The sequence below is a fragment of the Struthio camelus genome, chromosome 2, assembly GCF_040807025.1.
Source record: "Struthio camelus isolate bStrCam1 chromosome 2, bStrCam1.hap1, whole genome shotgun sequence".
In the NCBI taxonomy this organism is placed as follows: Eukaryota; Metazoa; Chordata; class Aves; order Struthioniformes; family Struthionidae; genus Struthio; species Struthio camelus.
Window position 1 is genome coordinate 83,859,181 of NC_090943.1, and position 24,754 is coordinate 83,883,934.

Consider the following 24,754-nt stretch of genomic DNA (forward strand, 5'->3'; position numbering starts at 1 on the left):
ATTACAGGAAAATATTTTTTAAAAATGGTATCCGGCTGTGTAAGAAACAACCCATGCAAATATTTAGCACAGCATTGACACATCAACCCCATGAAGTCCTAAAATATATAATGTGGCAATATGTTTTTAAAATCCTTTTCTTCACAGAATATATATAAATTACAAACATGTAAGCATGTGTGAATAAACTGATAGAGTCAAAGATTAGGTTTTAAGAACTGCATTAATGGCACACAATATTTGTTACTAGAAACGTGTAAAACACATACTGACCATGATGTCACCCGTGTTGATCTGTCCTTTGATCTTTACCCATAAGCTCAAACTGGCTCATCACCTGGCAAAGCTCTGTGAATTTGAGCTACCACTTTGCATACAGCACAACCCTTCCTCCTTGCCTTTGCAGTCTGTCTTTCCTAAAGACAATGGAGAAGATGGGATATTGCATATACTTTTAAGATTCATTTCCTTAGCCCTTATGAAAGCTCCTCTTGCTTGTTTGCATAAAAAGTAAGTTCAAAGTAATTATTTTTTACCTTCTCATTCAAATACTGCCTACTAGAAGAAAGTATTTCCCTATTGTGCTCCTTCAGGCCTGTTCCACGGGCCATGTATTGTGGTCAGTATGTGTTTTACACATTTCTAATAACAAATATTGTGCCATTAATGCAGCCAGTTTGAGCTTATGGGTAAAGATCAAATGACAGATCAACACGGGTGACATCATGGTAGGCATCTGCTACAGACTGTCTGATTATGATGAGGAAGTGGAGGAAGCCTTCTTGAGGCCCAGGGAAGAAACCTCACAGTCACCAGTGCAGGCACCCATGGGGGATTTTAACCAACCCCATATCTGCTGGAAGGACGATATGGCTGGTGCAAGCAATCCAGGTTTCTTGAGTGTGTTGAAGACAATTTCTTGACAAAGTTGATTGACAAGCTGACCCAGGAAGGCATTTTGCTAGACTTGCTAATCCCAAACAAGGAAGATGGCTGCAGTGACCATAAGATTGTAGAGTTTAAAGTCTTGAGAGGAGTGAGCAAGACAAGTAGCAGAATCATAATCCTGGATTTCAGGAGGGATTTCAGTCTGACCAGGAATCTGCTTGGCAGGTTCCTATGGGAGACTGCCCTGGCGTGCAAAGAGGCCCAGGAGAGCTGGCTGATCTTCAGAGACAACCTCCTCAAAACACAGGAACAGGCCACCCCTGCAGAAAGCTGAGCAGGCCCAGCACTGATGAGGAGGGAACTCCAGATTGAGCTCAGAAAGCAGAAGGAAGTACACAGAAGGAGGAAGCATGGACAGGCTACCTGGGAGGAACACAAAGATATTGCCAGCACATGTAGCAATGGAGTTAGGAAAGCCAAAGCTCAGCTTGAGTTGAAATCAGTGAAAGATAACAAACAGCAAAGAGAGCTTTGCATTGGCAGCTTCACATCTGTACATTGGCTGCAAAAGGGAAAAGGTGGGCCTGCTGCTAAATGGGGCAGGGGATATAGTCATAAAGGACATGGAAATAGTCAACGTACTCAGGGCCTTTGTTTGCCTCTGTAATGCCTCTTTATTGGTAATGTCTGCCCTCAGGACTCTGAATCTAACAGCAGAGCCTATGGGAGTGAAGCAGTACCCACGACAGAGGAAGACAGATGCTGAAGCGCTTCAGCAGACTGGACATACACACATCTACGAGACCAGATAAGATGCACCTGAGGATGCTGACGGTATAGCCTGTGACGCTACTCTCAACCTAATCTTTGAAAGGTCATGATAACTTGCAGAGGCTCCTGAAGACTGGAAAAAGGCAAATATTGCACCCATCTTCAAGATGGCAAGAAGCATAACTCAGGGAACTACAGAATGGTCAGCCTCACCTCAGCCTCTGAGAAGATTATAGACCAAATCCTCCTGGATACAACTTCCAAGTGCATGAAGGGCAAGACGGTGATTTGGAGAAGCCAGCATGTATTTACCAAAGACTAGTGGTGCCTGACCAACCTGATTGCCATCTATCATAAACTGACTGGTTCAGTGAACAAGGGGAAAACATCGGATGTTGTTTATTTTTACTTTAGGAAGTCATTTAACTTAAGTTTCCATAATATCCTTACACCCAAATTGTTGAATGAACTCGGTAAGTGAACTTTAAGGTGGGTGGAAAATTGGCTAGACTGCCAGACTCAAAGGGTTGTGATCAGTGATATGAAGTCCAACTGGAGGCTAGTTATTAGTGATGTCCCTCAAAGGTACTGCAGCCAGTATTATTCAATGTCTTTATTAGTGACTTGGATGATGGGATGGAGTGCACTCTCAGCAAGTTCACAGACAAAACCAAACTGCGTGGGGGTATACTTGATGTGCTGGATGGCAAGGCCCTCAGAGAGACCTGAAAGGCTGGAGAAAACGGGGTAAAACGAACATCATGATGTTCAACAAAAGAAAATGTGTAGTCTTACATCTGGGATGGAATAACCTCATGTAACACTACAAGCTAGGGGCCAACTAGACAGAAAGCACCTTTGGAAAAAAAAAAAAAAAAGACCTAGATGTCCTTGTGGACAGCAAGTCAGCATTTGCAGCAAAGAAGGTCAACCACATACTGAGCTGTATAACAAGAGTGAAGCCAGCAAGTCAATGAAAGTGATTATTCTCCTCTATTCAGCACTTGAGAGAACACATTTGGAGTACTGTGTCCAGTTTTGACCTCTCCAGTACAAGTAAAACATTGACACATTGGAACGAATCCCCTGGAGGGCCAGCATGATTAGTGGGGGGCTAGAGACCATGATATATGAGGAGAGGGTGAGAGATTCAGCCTTAAGAATGCAAAGGGGAGATCACGTAGCTTGTTTAACTACCTAAAGGGAAAGTATAGAGAAGATGAAGCCGGACTCTTCTCTGAGGTGCCCAGAGGAAGGATGAGAGTAAATCAACACAAGCTGAAACACGGGAAATTTCAACTCAATATATAAGGAAAAACTTCTTCAGCACAAAAGTGGTCAAACACTGGAACAGGTTTTCCAGACAGACTATTTCCAGACAGCGATGGAGATTTGTGGCATCTCCATCATTCGATATACTCAAAATTCAGCTGGGCACAGCCCTGAGCAAACTGATCTACTTAAACCTGCTTTGAATAGGAGGCTGGATTAGATGAACTCTAAAGGCCCATTCCAATCCATGATTCTTGTGGTTGTCTGATGCTGTCTGATCACAACTTTAACTATTAAAGAAATAATTTATAAAAATAATTAGGCATTTATTATGTTGATAAATAGTATCACCCTACCTGTAATTTTAGAAGAGGAGAAATCCAAGACCAGCAAGGCAACAAATCCACACAAATGATTATACCAAACTACTGTTGTTCTTAATCTTTATGAAGGCAAAGTACTAGCAGGAAGCGGGCTCTAAAAAGTAAGAACTTCCAGATCTGACCTTGAAAGACATGTCTTAGTCTTCACACCTTGTTTGGGCTCATTGCTTTCTGTCTTTATCAGCATTCTGGTATCCAGAGCCTAATAATACTTTCTTTGATTGCTGAGCAACTTGAAGTATCCACTTTTTCTTCCTCACCTTTTATTCACATAGCTTACTTTATCCCAGAGCATTATTACTAGATGAAAAGATTTGGTGAAAGACAGCAATAAATATGGCACACATTGAATGTGTCTGTTTAACCCACAGCTGTCTGTTTATTTAGATTTTTCACTGATGTGCTCTATTATTTTTAAGACAAAGACAGCTCTTATGCAAGATGTATCAAAAATAAAACGGAACTACTGGAATGAATTTTAAATTCACTATAAAAAAAGCCTTATGCCTTCAAATTCTCTAATAGTTCTCAGATAACTTACAAGACTGCAATTAATTGATGACATAAATAAAACCATTACATACCATCAGAGGTGTCTGTCTGTGGAGAATACCCCTCGGATAAGTTAAAGGTCCCATTATCAGTCCAAGATACTTCTGATACATCTGTATCAGACACTGACAGCTCTTTGGCAACAACTGCAGGACTAACCTAGGCATAAAAAAGCCCCACACATGGCATTCTTATACTCAAAAAAAGTCACACTACAATGCTTAGATACTGAAAAAAAGTATCTTGTATGTGATAGCAAAATAAATTGTCCACCACTGAAGCTTTAACTGTAGAAATATGAACATAATAGGAGCATAAATACTTAAAGTATACTTTCTTCTTAATGATTCAAAACTCTAGTATACTAAAGAAACGTGGAAAATTCTAGCTTTTAAAACATATAGCCACTACTTATTCTTAAAGTAATATCTCACTGTAATGAGAGCAGAATGAACCTGCCAATATAAAATATGCGTACATTAAAGAAATGCATAAACTTGGATCAAAACAAAAACATTAGACAATGAGAATTTAGCTAATCAAAAAATCATTATCTTCTACCAATTTATCCAACAGTATTCAGTTATATCAGCAACAAAATTTTATCCCGTGGGATATATAATTTTTTCAAAATATAATCGCATCTTTAAAGTGATCACGTTCAAAGTCAGACTCTAGATGCTGCTGATCTAATACTGCATGAGAATTCCTATAAATTTTATGTTTTTAATAAAAAGAATCAGTATTCTGATTATAATGGAATATCCTTTGACATACCCTTATTTAGAATATTAAGAGAGAAAGGAAGTGTTCTTATTATAGTGTTCTTATCTAGAAATCTAGATATAGTGTTCTTATCTAGAAATCTATCATATCTAGAAAGATATTATCAGAAAAGCGACTACACAGGTCTCTGACAAATTATGTAGGTTATCTGTGAATGTTTCCATTTGACATATTGATGTGACAATAACTAGCTGCAGTTCCACCGTGGCAATTAAAAAGGCTGCATTTGCTATGAAACTGGTTTAATTGTTCTATAGCCAATACAAAATAAACACATTTTCCGTTTAGGCAGCCACAGAAACCATTACTTTGAAGGTCAGAAGTCACTATGTAAGTGCAATAATTAGTATAGGCCTAAAGATGGAGACTATGAATCACTTTTAAAATATATTGCAATGGACACAGCTTAGCTCAGGAACAGTCTCCTTCTAGGCAGGGAAAAGCCTTCCACAGAAAACAGAAACAGCAGTCTAGATATTTTCCATTTTCTATATAGATTTTAAAAACAAGACACAGCTGACTGAGAAAAGTCACCTTAGGACACAGGGCTGATATGTCTAATTCACTGTCGTCTTCTGTGGGTTTTGTTTTTGCTCTTTCTGAAAGAAAAAAAAAAATTTTCTTACTCATGTCAGTGCACTTCCAGGTTACATGTATGTTCTTTGCCACAGCTTGAGTAGAACAATAAACTTGTTACAAGCTAGGGACAGATAAAAGGCTGACTGAGGCTGGATATTTATCAAAATATATTGTGCAGCAGCCAAAGTAGGAGAGATGATATTTCTTTAAAATACCTTCCAACACATTCAGCTGCCCGTATTGTATATATTGTATATATTTCTTTGAAAAATCTCTGTTGCTCACTGTAATATAATATGATCTGACAGTATCTATCTTTTAAACTACACTGTCAGTACAAGGCACAGGTGTAACATACTGTTAGGCGGTTTACTACATTACTTTTACATCACTACATTACTTTTACATGAAAATGTACAATTCTCTGGATAACTACATGTAATCTTCATCCATAAAACTTTTCTTCTTCTTTGTACTCAGTTTCCCTGCATTCACAGCATTTATATTCAAGTATGCATATGAAGTACCCTCTGAAGTCTGGTAGAATGATGCTCCTAATATACAGAAACACAAATTCTGCCTCATTTCCTCTATCTCAGAAGAGTTTTATAAATATTATGAGCCAACATAAGCCAGTATTGCTGAAAAATGCAGTCCTACTATTCCTGGTTGCCTATTTTTGCAACTTGCCACTTCCTCTTTTGTGCCAGCACAAGGGTTTGTGAACCCACACGGTGAGGCAAAGTAGTGACCTTGTCTGGGTTGAATTCAATTGGAGGGAGAGAGGCAGGACGAATGATTCCTGGACCATTTCCCCAGCACTGGCTTACAAAATTTATGAATCAATGGTCTGATCGCTCTGTCTCCTTCCCTCTCTTGTTTGCCCGTTTCCTTTAAAAGTAAAACAAGGTGGAATAACAAATGAAGGAAAAATACCAGTGCGTTACTCCTTATTTCCAACACCTACTGCGTTATACTTAAGAGAAAGGAAAAAGGCAGATGGTTCCTCTCGTGTTTAGGAGCAGTGCACTGTACGGGAACAATTACAAGCAAATTTTAAAGCAGATATGAAGTCTACTGCTGTGACACTCACTAACTAAAAAGCTAAGTTACCTGGAAGCAATGCGACTACCCTACAAAGTTTGAATTACCAAAACTGTAGCACACGCAAAAAGCAAACTAAAGATAACATTTATATATATTTTTTTTCTTGAAATAGATTTATTACTTAAAATCTAAAGGATTCTGATTTTACAAAAATTTCAGGTGAGATTTTGTTTTATATCGATTTCTCCCCAGTCTAAATAAGAACTTTGATTAATTTATAGCTATTACCATATTACAGTTTTTAAATGCTTCTTGAGCATTTGGGGGAGAAAACATCATCTCTTTTTTCCTGTTGCTGTTGGGAGATAAGGAGAGGCAGATTTAGATACTAGAACAGAGTTTGTTCTCTTACTGAAAATTCTGTAATGGACTAATCTTGTGTTCTTGGGGAGTTCTCGCTCCTGCATGAGTCTTCCTTATCCAGATAGAGATAAGCATTTCATGCTTCACAGCCAGTAGTTTTTCTGAAAATCTTCAAGCATTAAAGTATAACGAGAACTATCAGTCTTGCCTTGTTTCCGTCCACGAAATCATTCTTTACCATTCCCAGATTTCTGACATACATTATTATACATTATATATCCTTATTAAGCTAAAAATGGCAGTCAGATTCAAATATGTGAGTTAGAATTAACTTTATACTTGGCTTCACAGGACAAACTAAATTGCAAGCTGAATAAAATTTCCTCTGCGTATAGAAATACATTATTTGGGTCTCTCCTTAATTCCTCACCAGATCTCTCTTTTTTCTTCTGGTTGATATACTCCACTATTCCAAAATCTATTTTCATCAGAACAGACTTAATTTTGTTGCACACTTTCTGTCCAAATTCATTGCACTTGAAGAAGGGACATAAAAAGGCACACAACACTGTGATAAAAACAAAGACAGAAATAGAAATCGTATTTGAATATCACTTTATGAAAAGCAACTAAGTAAGGATTATGCAATACCTTTGCATAAGATGACAAAACTATTAATTTTATGTAACACAATTAGTTTTACATAACAAACACTGAAATGCTCATGTCAGAGGAGCTATTGATGTCAAGTCTAGTTTCTAGAAGGCATTCATATTCATCACAGAAAACGACATTGTCATATCAATTAACACCTTTCAAACACCCAACAGCAAACTTAAAAAAAAAACTGAGACAGGCTGATCACAAAACTTGATAGTATAAATGAAGTTCTTTTGAAGTATTCCAGTTAAAATAATAGCTACTGTGGAGGCCATCTTTTCTATGTCTGCTATAACTTGCAGGGATAATATCATTCTCAGTATAAACTACAGATAATGCCTCCCAAAAGCAATTCTTCATATATTATTTCATTAATATCACTTTGCCTTTCTCATTTCAAATCGGAGTCAGGCTACATTCCAGTCATCACAGTCTTTAGGTAAATCTTTAAAGACGAGAAAAATAAAAGCAATTGCTAAAACACAGTAGAGATTGTCATCAGACTGTGACTATATATGATCTGCTAGAACTGAACATACACTTAAGCAAAGAATTAAATAATATTGACAGATCTAGTGAAAATAAATGGTGTATATCCTTAAAGCAAGCACATAAATTGTTCAGTTTTGGTTTGTTCAGAAATAGAATGCAAGCAGGTATCTCCTCTGTCAGGGAGAATCGGGAGCAGATTTGTATGTCCTCATCAAACGTGTATTTGTTGAGACCAGTAGGACCAGAAGCAATTGGCAACAAGTTCACTACCTTACTAGATTCCTACAGTGGTATTACACTGAATGTCTGTGTAAGCTGGCAGACAAAATACGAACTTGAGATGTACCACTACTAAATCTTTGAAGTGTTTTTGGTATTTTCCCTAAGAGAGGAAATTATATTCTGGGTGGGGCATAAACCTGGAACTGAGAAAAATCAACGTTCATTTCTAAACTCTGTTACATTCATGCCGTTTGCAAGACAGGTAGAGGTATCGTTCGCGGGGGGTTAGGGGAAGGGGAAAGGGGACTCTTCAAAGCACACAAAGCAGTTTCTAGAGAAACATTTCTCTCTTGTATCATTCCTACATTTAGCCTTTTCTTTCCTGACCTTCCACAAATTATTAAAATTTTATTCTGAAGAAACACAAATCATCTGCACATGCTTTTTGGATGTCAAAATACATATTCCATGCCTAATAGTATTACTTTTATATATACACACACACACACACATATATGTGTGTGTGTGTATATATATATATATATATATATATATGCTCTATCATCTAGTCAATTGACATTAATTATTTTAACAAATTATTATTTAAAGTATATATTTTCAGGATGAGGTACAATAGTAGATATCTAGTTTTCCATGTGAATCCAATGATTTGCTGTTACACAACTACTGTTCCCAAAACTCTCCTTCAGGTTTGGGTCTGCTTGACAGCTGCACTTGCTTTGTTCTCATTCTCCTTCACCATCTGCATTTATTTTTCTCATAGCCTGTGCTATATCTGTATGCGTAAAGGTACAATTGAATGAAACACTAATCTATCAAACAGAAGGAAGTCTTCCAGTTCTAGGTATCTTTTGCTCATACTGTAGGACAATTTTTAACACCAGTAGTAGAGCCAATACATTAATAGGTTAACAGTTGTATCTGAGGTCAACATTATTCCTACTTGTCACGGCTGTGCTGTTCTCTGAGAAGGAACTACAATAAGGAAAGGCCATTTCATTTTTGCATGGCAAGGACTACACAATGATTTAATGTGTTTTGACAAACATATAATGAACTTAAAGCATTTAATAATCTTTTTTTTTCTTGTTTCATCCTTGTAGAGGTGTGTACTGTTGTTTTCTTGGTAAAAGGAAGAGGCAACAGAAATTGCCTTTTTTCTTCATCTTTTCATCATCATCTTATTTATTTTAAATTTGAAAAGAAAAATTAAATTTTCACATGCACATATATCGTGGTATATTATTTACATGCATTCAGTTGAATAATATAATAGTCGAGTAACAAAAATGAAAACAAGTAGTAATAAGAATACTTCTGAAAAAAGAGATTTCTTGTCACTGAAAAGTAGTTCAGCATCTACCACCAGTGTCTGAGGACACTTGCTTCCCCTGTTCCAAGACAAGAACATCTACGACTAAAACAAAAATGACTGATAGAACAAAGTGCATTCTGATATGCTTCTAATACTGTAATCTCCAGTAGGCAGAATTGGTTTCTACAATAATGGAATAATAACTATTTTTATTAATTTATATAGTATTTGAAAAAAATCCCCACAAGGAATTTATGATCATAGTAACATCTAACTTTATCTTGATTTAGTTTAACAGCTCTACCTGCGATACATGAACAAAGCCACATTGCACCAGAATCAATAGGCTGAAAAGAACTGTAAATGGACTGCTATACGACAAATGACACCTGCCAAAAACCACATATATATATATATATATATATAAATGAAAAATAATCTTTATACAGAGACCGAATAATGAACAAGCCACACACATAAATCATGATTGAAAAAGAGAGTGTACTTACGCAGAACATAGGAAAGGACAACTCCAGGAATGTAACTCCCCAAAACAGTGAAAAATGTACATACACTGCAGACTAATAGGCAAAACTGACAAAAGACATTAAAATTGGCCATTAATAATTCCATTGTTATAAATATTTAGATCATTTTGCAAAAGAAGAATTCTCTAAAATGGGGGATTCTAAACGAAACGTAGAAAGTAGGAGAAAACAAAATTTTTTAACATTAGAAAATACTTTAACATTTATTGTGCAAAAAAGCAAGCAATGTATTTTGAATAATCAGAATGTATATCACTCTAAGAACCTGCTATTTTTATTCACTTACTACAAAAATGTAACAAGCTCATGGTTATCACTAATATTAGTAGAAATTCCTTCACCTTCTTTACACAAAACTGCGTAAGAGTTACAGGCAGCACATGCAAAACAAATTATTAATTGAAGTATTACCATGCACACTTGTTGCACACTCAAAAAAGCAACAAGTCCTTTTTATGAGCACAGTTCTCTCCTCTGTTGTGCGGCTTCACAGAAACTGTTTTGTCTCGTATGATGCTAAGCATCTCTGGATGTCTGTTGGCTGCTCTAGCATTCCCGTAATGACAAGACTAAACTGAATTTAAATATAAAATTTGAAATTCAGCTTCTGCAGTGATTGAGAGGTGTAATGTATCTTTCTCAAAGGCACAATGCTGAGTACTGAACTCATCTGCTGAAAATTTCCAAAACAATGCATTTGCTTTGGAGCTAAATTGCACCAACATGGTTAATTTGAAGAAATTTTGCACACACCATTAGTGCCTATTTTGCTTGTAATTATAACAGTAAAAAAATGACATGGCTCAGAGAATGGGGGTGTGCCATCAAAATTAGCTTTCCTAAATCAGGACTACAATACGTCTTAAAGATACAGTTACTGTATCATTTTATTACAGGACAAAATTTGGGGTCTGTGTAAATTGATATTGCATTTCCTTACATCAATACAGGCCAACTTCTTTCAAATTCAACTTTAATTTTATTATCCTATATTTATAATAATTCCTTTTCATATAAATTATATATCTTTGAAATGTATGTCACCCTGCTAGTTGTCTGTATTTTCAGTCTAAATTCCTAATATTCAGTATGGTATTACATACTTCCAATTCATCAGTTCTGAAGGGCCTATTTCCACAAAAGACTTCAGTGGCAATGCCCCCCCGCCCAGTCCTAAATTTTTAAATTTAGCAACACGTACATAAAAATAGGAATCTATATATGTACTGTACTGTATCGCTATTGTTCCCATGATATATTCCATGATATATTGCTATTAGAGCTGGCTACATGCTTAGTATTTCTGTTTTGAAGAAAAAAGCTTCTCAGTATTTGGCTAGAATAACATAATGATTTTCTTTCTACTAGGAAAGACTCTTAGTTGCCTTTTCACCAACTGAGTCAGCTCAGTCCAGCTCAATCTTTCCAGTAAAAAATATACTATATTTATATGGAAGAAAAATTATCATCATAAAATATGAAGGATTCTCCTCTATCGCATAATACCTATGCAGCTATTTCTGAAAACTACAATCATACTGAAAAGAATACATGTTATGTTTAGAAATTTTGTATTTTTTCTGCTTTTTAAGTTTTTATTAAATGTGATATTTTAAATCTCTCACTTATTGAAATGACCAGTGAGGCTCCAGCAGCTTATTCTCACAGATGACCTACCTATGTTCTGTACAGACAGAAGTCAGCACAACCTCATAACTGAATGTATCTCAGTTTGTGTGTTTTGTTTTTCAGGTTTTTTTTTTTAAATCTATCTCACCTTCTCATTAAACAATATCAAACTATTAATCTTACTCGGCAGTGCTTACCTTGCCAGGGTTTTGTTCCTTGAAGTGTGACATTTCTTGAAGAAATACAAATAAATTCATCAGTGTTTCTGAAATGCACTGATTTATTCTGGGTCTGTAGTCATGTCTAGAATTGATGACTTTCCAGCTGAATAAAACAAACAAAAAACCCATCAACTTTAGTTATAACTCATATGAAAGTTGGAACTGGTGGAAAACATTTGAAGGCATATCAACTGTTACCCCTCCTGTTGCTATGTTTTGCTAACATTACTGACCTTTTATATTGTGTTTCAATAAAGTTAATTACTAGCGATAAATCATGTTGAAAAGCTATAGATTCAAGCCATCCAATGCCTGCTGCTCTGCTATAGACATCTGTGTTCATTTCCACATATTTTATATAGGGCTAATTAGATCTTTTCTTAAAGAAGGCACTCTTTGCACTCAGGCATTACCTTGTATGTGAATCACCAAATTTCAAAGGATTATACAGTGGAATTCCAGCTGTAGAAGCACAACATACTACTCCCTACTTCAGGGACTACAGTAATTAAAAAAAAATTACCACATACGGGAACCCTAATTCTATGCATGAATTGTATGCAATATTACTCTTTATCTGCTTTGACAAAGCTTGATGAATCTACAGAAAAGTTGGTATCACCTCTTCCTAATTTTACATGCAGAGCAGAGATTTCAACATCACTAAACTTGTAAGTTTTGCAGGAATACATATAATAGGTGGCTGTCTATACTGATGGAAGTCCTAAATTTCATTCAGGGTAATCCTACAACCACTGAACACGTATAGGCTCCTCGTCTTTAGAACAAATTAAGAACTTGGTGTCTTTTCTGCAATCAAAAGTGTTTGTGTTATTAAGCTGAAGTACTCTTGGTTTTAGAATTATTCACCAAACACTCATTCAGTGTATGCTCTTCCTGAAAAAGCAGAGCATGGAAATCAAAAGGAATACTAACGAGCCAGCCTCTCCTAAGAGTCGGTTCAGTAGTATCTGTTCTTGATCTACGTAAGCAATTACAGAAGCAATTACTGCTGAGGCATTTTGACCATATGAAAACACTGAGTTCACAGCGCAGTTGTAATCCGAATTAAGCAAGTTAACCCCAAACTTTTCCCTTGATATTAATTAAAAAAAAAATTGTACTTTTCATGGGTACAGGATGGCTGTACGTATTAATACATTTAATTTCATGCATATAGTCTTCGTGCTTTTTCTTTATTTTTTACCTTGCTTTGCAAACTATGGTCATCCTTAAGAGATCGTTATCCAAGTTACAAAAAATGCTTCTGAAGTCTTGACATTTACATTAATTTCCTTATTGAATTTTTTCTTTTTTATTATATTGAAAAGACTGATTTCTAAGGCTTAGATTATGATTGTTCAGTCCTTTTAAGAAAGGAAAAAGCCTGTACCAAAGAATGTACTGAAAAGTGTGAGGGAGACTACGTATCTGATTTTGGGCTGGTACATTTTGATGATATCCAATTGAAATGATCACGTCATACGGCTTTTTGGACAAGCAGACAAAACATCTGAAGCAAAGGTGTTTTATGAAACAACAAATGAAAGGCAAAACATCCCACAGGTACAAAAGTATGGATGTACCACCACAGCAGCTTTCAGAATCTCAAGTAAATATTGCACCAATTTTATGAAATTATCTTTTGCATTAAGTCACTGTTCAGTACCTACACCTTTGATTAGACTGAATGCCAGCAAGCCATAAACTATCCCACAGTCATTTTACTCTTATACATAATCTCTTAAAAACCCAAAGCATCACTTTGCATTAATGGTAAAATTTTGTCATAGATAGATCAAATTGCATGATGTATCAAAAATTGTATTAGGAATGCCCTGTCCCCCTGCCCCCCAAGTACAAGGGGTGGGGGGCAGCGGTGAGAACACACATATGGATTGTCAGATCAAAATGTCAACTCTTATTTCCAAATGCCTGTTTGGCTATTTAGCTGCCAGAACACAAGAAGACCTAGTTAGTAGCTCTTATTATTATTCAGGGTATAAATACTCTTTGAGAGCTCCCTGGAACAGCTTAAATTTTAGCAAGCATCAGTAAGTGACTGATGGGATTTTTGTTGTTCTTCATCCTGTGTACTCAGAAATAACATTTAAACATTTGCTTTGATATTAAATTTGCTTGATATCAAATAATATTTGATGTTATTTGATCTTTGATAAGAAGCTAAGAACACTTTAAAATCTTTCCAGTGAACACTGGACTGCCAAATAAATTATTTGTCATCATTTGTAACGATACCTGTAACGATTTAAAAACCTGCATGTTAATATTATTCTTGCCCATCAACAGACTGCTTAGTCATGTTTATTGGCACGTGTGCTAAAAGTGAAAAGCATTCATGAGCATTCTGACTTTTCTCAGCTGAAGGCTGGTTAGCAGGCTGCTGTCGTCTAGCCTCTCCACAAAACACAGGCAAAACTGACGTTTACTATATCGCCTTTTTATATTAGTTATGATTTAATGTTCTTTCTTACTAATCAGATGCCATTATATTTCCTAATATGAACTTGTTAATGCCTCCGGTTCCTGATCTAAGGAAAGCTATAAAGATGTCAAAGTTTTTAAAACAGAAGGTTTGCATTTTTGTGAGGCGCTGTCAGTGTCAATGTGCATGTGCAGCAGCAGCAGCGCTGCCCAGAGTCTATCCATCCTCCATCTCACTCTATACTGCAGTTTTGTTCCTATAAATGACAGGCTCATGGTGAATACTTCATATTAAACTTGCTTTTTAATTTGCAAAACACACAGTGTTTTTCAAAACAGATGTGGATCCCTATATAGCAAGTTTAACCGTATCAAAATAGGGTTGTTTTTTCTCATAAATATTTCACAGATCCCTTAGAATTAGTTCACAAACTTGCAAGAATCCACAAAACTGAAAGTTAAAAAATGAAGCTTTAAATTTTTTTTGCTCCTTTACGCTATTTTTACTTGCTCAGTCTATGAAACAAAAGCATACAGTAATGTTTTTATACGGGCAGGAGCTCATACAGCATTTGCACCGAGAACTGCAATGCAGATCTTTCCAGCAGGAGTAAGAAGCTCCCAGCCCACAGAGACAACATTTTCAGGAAAACGGATTTGAATTCTGGGAATGATTTATTTGACACTACATATATAATTGCAGTGGACTACATGATAGATATAGATTTTTCCTAAAAAGATAAGCTTCTGACATGCTTCTCTTAGCATGGCTGGGATTACACGCTAATATTGCATTGGAAGGGGAGGGATCTTTCGCCACTGGTGGGGTTTTGCACACAACTTTGACAGCAAACAGGATATATTAGCATAGCAATGAAGGGAAGGTTATTAAAAGGGTCAAATGGCCTAAAAATAGGCAGAAGGCTTGATCAGCGAATCATGACAGCAAGTACAATAATGTAGCCTGAGTAAAAGCATAGTTTATTACACTGTAACATCAAACATTATTAATGGATTACATTATTAATTCAGATTTCTGGTCACCGATCAGTAACAAAACTATGCAAATGGTGGCTAACTATATTTAGATGTGTCTGATATTATACTTCAGTTTCCAACCAAATTTGGAAGTTTTCCAACTTATATATTTTCAGTGTATAGCCAGAAAATATATTGCTTCTATTTTACAAATTGCGATGGAAAGAGAAAGGGAAGTCTGAATTTCAAACCCAGTGTCTCAGCAACAGGAACACTGCACTTGTATTTAATTCTCCTTGAAATCTTTAACTACGTATTTCAGGCAAAGCATGTCTGACAGCCTATTCAGCAATGTATTTGATGAGCTTAAAGCCACCTCTCCTTATAATATAAATTCTTGCTCTCACCTCTCCTACGTACACAGAATAAGAGTTGCGGGCTGATTTTGAAGTGTACACTTTGGTCCAGCTGCTGCCCGCAGCTACACCTGTGAATTTTTACATTACTATTTTAGATATAGGCCAGGGAAGAATTTGGTATTCTTCTCCCACAGACATGCTACTCATTTCTGTTTTACATGGGCATGTTACAGATATGCTTTTATTTTTTGTTGCACTGCAAACCTATTGATTACTTGGAATCATTTTTATTTGCGTATTTCTAACTGAAAGTAGTCATCTTCTCCTATTTTCAAACACATTGTCTAAGTAACTTCATTTTGTAAAGGATCGGGAACAATTTAGGTCAAAAATTAGTATCTACACTTGCAGAAACGTCAGCCTTCTCTGTGCCCACATTTAACTACCGTGTACCACCTTCGCCACTGGGGGGTGATACAGCATCATCAGTATTGCAGCTATGCTGCGGAGCCATTTTAGACCTAAGTTAAATAGCATGCAAGGGGGATTTTCATTCAAACTATTGTGTACAAGTGAAATATAGATCCCAGCTAAAGGAAAACTAGTATTTCGACCACTGCATAAAACTGATTAAAGTTTAAAGCTGAAATTGTGGCTTCGTTCCTGATGTTCTTAAAGAAGTTTGATTTCTTCTTACATTACCAAATATTCTGGGTGAGGGGTTTTTCCCCCTTTGGAAAAGAAAAAAAAAAGGGAAAAAGAAAAAAAGAAATGGTTTAAAATACTGTATCTGAAAGTCAGAGGCTGCAAGTCTCATGTCTCAGCCAAGACGACTTATTCTAAGACTAAGAACATGCAACACATTTAATGCCCATGCATGGCGCCACATGCAGGTTATTTGCCTCCGGAGGAGGATGTAATTCACGAAGAAAATGCCTCCTGCTGGCTTCCTGCAATTAGGAAACCAGTCCTTCTGTTAGGAGCATTAACCAGAACCTGTTCCCCTCCCATGCACAAACCCAATCCCAATTTCCATCCTCTGTGATAATTAGTGGCTTGAGAAAAGTACTACACAAATGCTTTTTTGTCTTATGGGAACTGTGATTTTTAGGAATAGGTTATTCTCCTTAAAGAAACATTGTTTTCTACTTTCGCAAACCACTCTGCAGCGTTAATATCGACCCAAGAGCTGCTTGTTTATTCTAGTGTTGAAAACTACTATGATGACAGTATTATGAATTGCAAAATCATTTTATAGACTTTACTCCTATCCTTTATTTAAAACCGTTGAAAGAATTTAAACTGGAGCTTGACAGAGGCATAAGGAGGGAAAATGGATAGACCTGATGCATGCTATCAGAACACCACTTAGAAATGTATAGGTCAATTGTAGGCAGCTGGCTTATTAACTTTATTGGAAAACTAGGAAAAAAAATGAGGTAAGCTACAATAGGACTGCAAATTATTTTTATATCTACTAATCACCAAAGTAATGGCAATATCGACTGATAGTAAGAAGATATTACAAGATGCATTGGGATAACTAAACAGTAACAACTCAAAATGAACATGCAAATTAGGCAGAAGAGTATAAAAATGGCACAGTTGCAGGGAAAATTCCCGGGAGTTGCTTCTCTTGGATGTCAACAATGCTTTCTTTTGCCAGGCTGAAAAGATAAGAGTATGAGCTGCAGCACTGATAAAACGCATTGCTAGATGCTTTGGTTGCATGCTCTGGATTTGGTCTATTGACAGAGAAGAAACCAAGGAAGAGGAGTGCATTGCAGAGGTGAGGTTTGCTTGAAAATATTATAAACCCAGCAGAAAGTTTGCTTCACAAAAGAATACTTTGTAACTCGTAGTGCTAAGCCACATGAAACCACGAGAGACACCTCTGTCGGTTCTACTATGGCCACGTTTTGTCGTTTTACAAGGAACGGCAGAGACTATTTTTAGGTCTCACCGATCTTAGGCAACGAGACTGTAAGAAAGTTAGTCTGCTGATCTTTAGTATGACAATCAGATGCCACATACTGCCTCTTGTTCATGTCTCCCTGCAAGAGCAGCCCCAGGAACATCTGTCCCTCCTGTTCTTTTTCCCCAGAGCCTGTTTGAGCTTAAGTGTTATCTAGAGGTAGCGGGTGGGAACAAGGGGCAGCAACAGAGATCCTGGGGAAGGCGGAGGGCAGAAGAAGGAAGAGGGTACAAAATATATTAATAAGTACACAAAGACACTTTTGTAGAGACAGACACTAAACACGCATTTGATCAAAAGCTGATGAGCACATAACCATGCATACTCCTAACAAACTGAATTTTCAATCACCATATTTAAATTAAAAAAAGGAAAAAAAGATACATGAAGTGTTGCAGATACCTAATGAATGTGGAGTGCATGACTATGACATCAGTCAGCTAAGAACATCAACTACTTCAGCATAATGTTATCAGAGTTATTCATAGTACCTTAAAAAAATTACTTAAACGTGAACTCACTACTTCCTGCCAAAAAACCTTTTGGACCTCCTATCAGGATGTTTCTTGATTTGAGTTGATGATATAAGTAGCCGATGATATAAGCAGTCAGCTCTCTCCAAACATCTTGAAATTTTTTTGAGCATCAATTAAGAAATAAAGTTTTATATTCCCATTCCTTATATTGAGTTTGATTTAAACTGCTACACTTAGAACTACCGTCAACAAAACTGAAAGTACCCTGAGAGAAAAGTAATTACGCAAATCCTTCTGACAAACTGCTCCATTATTTCTAAAACTGAGCAACTGTATAAACTGCTACCTAGCAGCTGTAAAAAACATCACTCCCCCTCCCCAGATGCTTCAACCCATCACAGTCACAGACTCTGGCCAGCAGTCAGTGGCACTGCATTCTGTAAAAATGACTAATGGTGTCATGCTCTCATTTTGTATCTAGACATCTGTTCAAGCAAAGCCCCATCAAGTTTTTCTCCGAAAGGTCAGGAGCTCTCATGTTACTGGTTTAAAGATCTCTTCGTGATGTGCCGGATATTTTTTTAATTATGCGTACCCAGTTTTATATGTACTTTCATGTACACAGCCTACTCAGAACTGCAGCAGTGACAGAGTACAGCACGATGTGGCACAACTGAAGGATTGCATCTACATAAACACAGAGCTGGTAATTATAGAGCTTTTACACCTTCTTGATTTCCCAACCATAAACACACATCTGACACCTTTGCAGACTCTGTAAGTATAATTTAGAATCTATTAGCCAAGGTGGAAGACTTAAAAATTACATTCCTAAAGACACGTAACACAAAATAAAGGTAACGTGGCTATTTCGTAGTCTTTTAAAAACTAATACCTAGAGAAGAAAAGAAGTCAAATTTTAAGGAGTACTTAAACAGTACAAGCTCAGAGTATAAACATCTGATAACGCAGCTGTAAGTGACATGGGTATCTAAGGAATAAGCCTCACAGGCTACCAAGAGTTAAGTATAAAACTTGACCAAACTATATCAAGTACGTAAACGATGAGTAAAACTGAACCAAAGCTCTCTCAGGCCTCTCAGCATGAGAAACGGAATCATCACAGTGCAAAAGTGAATGATTGTAATAACATAGTCACAATTATTTGAAACAAACATTTCAAAAATGCATTTACAATGCCTCTCTTCTAAGTTATTCAGGTGCAGTGGTAATAGACAAAAATGGCATTTAGATAATAAACCCTAAATAACATTTTAAATGCCCCCTCATATAAATTTCAGGTGAACACTCTCAATGAATGTAACAACCCCCCTCTCTCCAAATTATAAATTGGCGTCGAAAGCATAAAATTACAATTAATTGCGGTAAACTACCAATGACAAGAACTTCTGAAATCTACTACTGAACTGTGTATTAGAAAATAATATGATATTGATCGTCCTTATTGTAATACAGTATTTCAGATTTGTGAATATTGTGTGTGCTACGTGGAAAGACATAATAACAAATACCATTGAACTCACAGCATAGCATCTTAATGACCTATGTGGCTAATTTAAAAGGAGATTATGTGGAATTGTGTTTTATGCTGTGCCACTTTTGCATCCTAACGCAGTTGTTAAGTATACTAAAATAATTAAATTTGTGTCATGTGGCTATGACAAAGTCAACAAGACATGCAATTTAAGAGAATCACTGGGGCAGCAGGTAAAATCCTACTTTCTTCAGAGTTTTATAAAATAATGTTTTATAATTGAAAGAATGAGGAGCCTAGTAAGCATGTAGAAATATAGTCTGCTCTCAAGACAAGCAAGAATCGTCATCTAAAAACTTCTTGTTACAAAGTTTATAAGCCTTTTCTAAAAGCAATCTCTCCAGCTTGTAGATATTGATAAATATGCATTTATTTCCCATTGGTAATCTGTAACCAGTGCAAGGAAAGTCCTTAGGCCGTCACCAACGCTTAACACAGTGGAAAACATATCCTTTATCCAATCACATCCAAAATCCTTTCAATGTTAAAGCTTAGGCACACTTGGACCCTCTTTCTATATATAAATAAATAACCTCTCTCTATAATATATATATTATTTTATATACACAGTGATTGGGAATACATATTATACATAATATATGCAATCTCTATATACATTATATATATATAATTTATATATATAAATTTATATATAATTTATATTACATATATAATTTACATACACATATAAAATGTATAGAGAGAGAGATATTATTTTATATACATAAAATGTATATATATAAAGTTAGAATGATTTTGTTTTTAAATTTAAGTTGGAAAATGTATTTATCGACCTTAAAGAGTAACTAACAGCATCTCCCAATCCAAAAATCTCCTTTAACTATCATCCCTCCTGTAGCTCATATACATTGTTTATAGGACCTAAATGAATTCTTCCTATTAATACCATGCAATATTGCTCCTCAGATTTTTAAGTGTTTTCTTTCTGACCTCATCTATCTTCACCTGGCACTTCAAATGTGTGCTTTTTAATAACAGTGAGTCAGTACAATTTACTTTTATTGTCTTCTCAGGAGAAGGCGTGCATTAAAAAGTAAGAAAAAAGGTCCTATTCCACAGCTTTCAGTAACATGTAACATGCATGTTCCTTTTATTTCTCGACTAAGAATATTTTTCATAATATGACTGTAAAAAAATGCTTAAATAATTAGCATTAGCATTTGATAATGTTAGATTTTAGATTTTTTTTTTTTTTGATTACAGTCAGTGGACTGTACAGCAGACTGCTCATGACACATGACTTTCAATAAAATAGAACGTAATCAACCTTTGATCCCTTGCTCAATACACTTCCTGAATAATTTGTTAAACTAAAGTCATTATGGTATTTGATCCTCTTCAACAGAGATGGGAGCATCCTGCCACCAACGTGCTGCTAAACCACATCAATCCCATAAATGAAGATTTTTTTTCCTTATATTGCTAGCCAAGAACAAACTTCTAAAAAACTTCCAAAAAGAATGCCATTACTTGCATTATAAAAACACATTCACACAAAAGTGTTTTGCAAGGGGAGAGAGGAACTTATCATGTGGGTTGCCAAAAAAAAAAAAAAAAAAGATATTCTGGAGAGGAGAATCTCTTCTATTCAAGAAAGGGGCAATGTACAACCGCAGTTATTTTAGACAGTCCTAAACAGGAGCGGTATTGTCTTCCTTCAGATGGTCAGATACAAACTGATTAATACCAACTTTTCTCAAAGTAATTCCATTACACAAGTTCCTCAACACAGCGGATTATACTAAGTGCCGTTGCTTCTGGCTGCATATCCTGTTAGATCAACAAAATATACTCTGACTAAATTTGGGGCATTTCAGTGTTCATCTTCTCTATATAGATTTTTTGAAGCAAACCGATCGTTCAGCTCTCATAGGAAACACTTCTTTGGGCCCATCCTTGTCCAATCGTGAGGAGAAGAATACCAGCTGCTCCAGCTCGAGGCCATTTAAAATGTGAAATGTCATCTCATAGTTCAGGGTTATCATTCCAAAGTTGTGACTTAGTCAATTTGTATTGATTTTTAAAATGTCTCTTTGTGTGAGAAAGTAAGTCTTTCAGTGTCACCGAAATCCTTTTTAAGTAAAGACTTTAATAATATTACCATACCATACATACTGTTGTCTTTTTACCAAAACAGTAAAAGGTCTGTGGTCTTCCAGGTGAGCTTGGAACAGAAACTGGTGATGCAAAGGAGGCATTTTTATTGCACTGTTTTGTTTACAAACATAAGGATATCTTCCTGCTCCTGGCAGTAGGACTGTAAAGTTTTATTTGCAGAGCTTTAAACAACTCTGCCCACTTGTCAGAAACAATTCTTTAATGTTTATTTTTCTCCCTCAAAGACAATTCACTTAACCCTTTCTCACAAATGCTCAATTCCTTTTCCTCCTTCAGCCTCCCCATTCTTCACTGCGACACTCCTAGCTCAAGGCCCCTCAAAGTCAAAAAGCTAGGAAAGATGAGCTAGGCATTCCCTGCGTTGCAGAGCAGCTGCCCCAAAAGGAAAATTGGATTTCAAGTGCCAGACAAAGAATACTTTAACCCACAAAAACACTCATAATGACTTTCTGGGTAATATTACTACTTTAACATTCTCTGGGAGGAACTTCACTGTGGCTGTTGTCGATGAGCTCTCCCGTATGCAGTATGGGCAGGTCATTATTTATCTGAGTGAATTACTGAGAGCTCCTGCCATGGGCTAACCACTTTTTGCCTACAGTTGTGCATTGAATTCAATCATAAAAGGAAATCAAACGCTTCAGTTTGAAGAAATAGTAGAAGAAATAGCTGCTCTTACATTATTGCAAATCAGCATGCTTTGAGTAATTAAACAACAGGCAGATTTGACTTAAAACTGGATCTCCATTTTTTTTTAAGTCCATGCAAGCACACATTAAAAAAGATTATGCCCTACAATTATAGTTCAAAAATATAACATAGCTTTCTATCCAAATTTTATCCAATTGAAGACTCCCGGCTAACGGTTTAGCGCACCATCCTTTTCAACAACAGGCACGTTATAGTGCTTAGAACAACAGAGATTGTTCTAATACATGACATTATACTTCAGTATCTCTTTGAAATACATTCAGCTGTGTGTTTACATCCCTTCAGAATATAATATACAGAGTACTTAATATTTTCTAAACCATAATTAGATTCTTCATGAACTAGCAAATCTTTTGTTATTAACTATACCATCTAACACCAAAACTATGGGACACCTGATAAAGATTTACTGGGGGGAAATATTGCCCTTATGCTAAACTTTGACCTTTGTTTGCGTCTTTGCTCCCTATTCTTTATCTGCTACTGCCCAGGCTCGTACAAGAAAACAAAACAGAAGATATGAGTGGGAACATAAATCTTCAAAATATTTTTACTAACCTTACCGAGAAGCGTTTGCGTATATGTTCATTTGATTATTAAGTATTTAAATTCACAGTCTGACTAACAGACTATTGACCAATATCACATCTTCAACTATGAGGTAAATGAAATACATTGGTGAAGTAACATTACATGTTTTCTAGCCTGGGACATGATCTCAGGAGGGGAGAGGATGTAAATATTTGTTTGCATGCAAGAAGGAACTACAAGGATTGCAGGATGCTGCAATCGACCAGAGAACACAGCTCGTTCTACAGCTTCTACAAATATACCACTGCCCTCTCTTTTTTTTTCCAAATATATAAAGCAATACCTTTAACTCAATATGCTCCCCAAAATAACCTATTATCTGTGCATTTACATTCCAATCTCTCCTTTAGCAAAACTTTAAAATGAACTGCTCCAGTATTGTTCCCATATTGCTCTAGTACAGTTCCCAGAGCTCCTCCTTCTATTCCCTTCCGCGTAGCTTGCATGAAAATATTTTGACCTCCTCCAAATCTCATTAGCACTTACGTAAGAATGTTCTCAAGTTCTGTCCTATTTGCTACCAATGAGACAAAAAGGCAAACTCAATCCGGAAAAATCTGAACTTTTTGACTGGACTACTTCCTCAAAACTTTTTGCTCAATAGGAAAGGCACAAAAGGATTAGGGACTAGGATCAGGGCCAATTAATTTAATGGGAGTTTCAGAAATGACAAACAGCAACAGCAGGCCCTCTTATGCCGTTTTGAGTTACTGCTTTAGAAGCATTTACCCTTTTTTGATTAATAAAAAGGCTCTGATGTATAAAATAAGAAGTCTTAGAGGTTTGGGCTTGCAGTGTTACCTTTATTCAATTGGCAAAGCTTGTTACAAGTCTTTATAAAGACAGACATGTGAACAAAGGAATTTAGGCATTAGGAAGCTCATGCCTTTTGCATGGCAATTTAATTACTTTTGCATGCTAGTAAACAGCACGTTAATTTTATTTCAAAATCCAAATTATGGTATTATTTTCCACAGCTGGTAAGACTTTTTTTCCATCTTGTATTTGATTAAAGAAAATCTCATTTCCACAGAAAGGCATATCCTTTATACATTTGATTCAAAAGAAAAAAAAATCGATTATAATGAGAAATCTCTTTTTTAATGCATCACACATACCACTGTTTTTCTGTGCTGAAAAATATGCAGTTTAACAAACAGGAGTTCCTGCTAAACAGTTGATCATGGAAAGCAATTACCAGTTCAGTGGCTATCAATAACCAATCAATATTCCGTTAGAAAAAAAAAGTGTCACCTACTGCTCAAATTACTTCTAATCTATCATATAAAGGCCATCATTTAAAGTCCCAGTAAATACCCAGGAAATGTGTAGGTGAACCCCACCCATGCAGAGACCCAGTTATGCCACTGGGGACCCATTCACCCACACATATCCAACTAGGTGATCGTGTCTGAACATACTGACCTACAAGAGACAACCAGAAAAGTGTTTTCTGTACTTCTTACAACAACACACTGATACGCCCACTGGAAAAACATCCACCTCAGACAAATTTAAATGTAACTAGAAGAATTCAAATGCCAAGCCATAACCAAATGTTAACTTCTGATTCTTGTAATTTTTTAAATTTGCCTGTATACACTGGCATTTCTGTGTGTGTATTCGTTTGTTTTTAAATTAACCTCTGAGCTTCCACATACACGACAATCTTCTGTTCCATAAAGCAGAGGTTTTGTAAAATCAAGTATTTCCTTAACACGTTGTGGAGCCAACTTATGAATTAGTATCGAAACAGTGAAAATCTTAAATATGGGA

The 24,754-nt window shown here is 36.1% G+C and overlaps 1 protein-coding gene across 3 annotated transcripts in view; it reads right to left on the minus strand.

The window, feature by feature from the left end:
* RETREG1 (reticulophagy regulator 1) overlaps nt 1–24,754 on the minus strand; it is a 76,082-nt gene that overhangs the window by 4,831 nt on the left and 46,497 nt on the right. For all 3 annotated transcript variants that reach the window (XM_068931455.1, XM_068931457.1, XM_068931454.1), the window contains 5 exons: nt 11,726–11,852; nt 9,861–9,945; nt 7,072–7,209; nt 5,187–5,251; nt 3,899–4,025 (listed from right to left, as the gene is read on the minus strand). In XM_068931455.1, coding sequence (XP_068787556.1) covers nt 3,899–4,025; nt 5,187–5,251; nt 7,072–7,209; nt 9,861–9,945; nt 11,726–11,785 — 475 coding nt within the window. In that variant the 5' untranslated portion in view covers nt 11,786–11,852. The remainder of the gene's footprint in view (nt 1–3,898; nt 4,026–5,186; nt 5,252–7,071; nt 7,210–9,860; nt 9,946–11,725; nt 11,853–24,754) is intronic.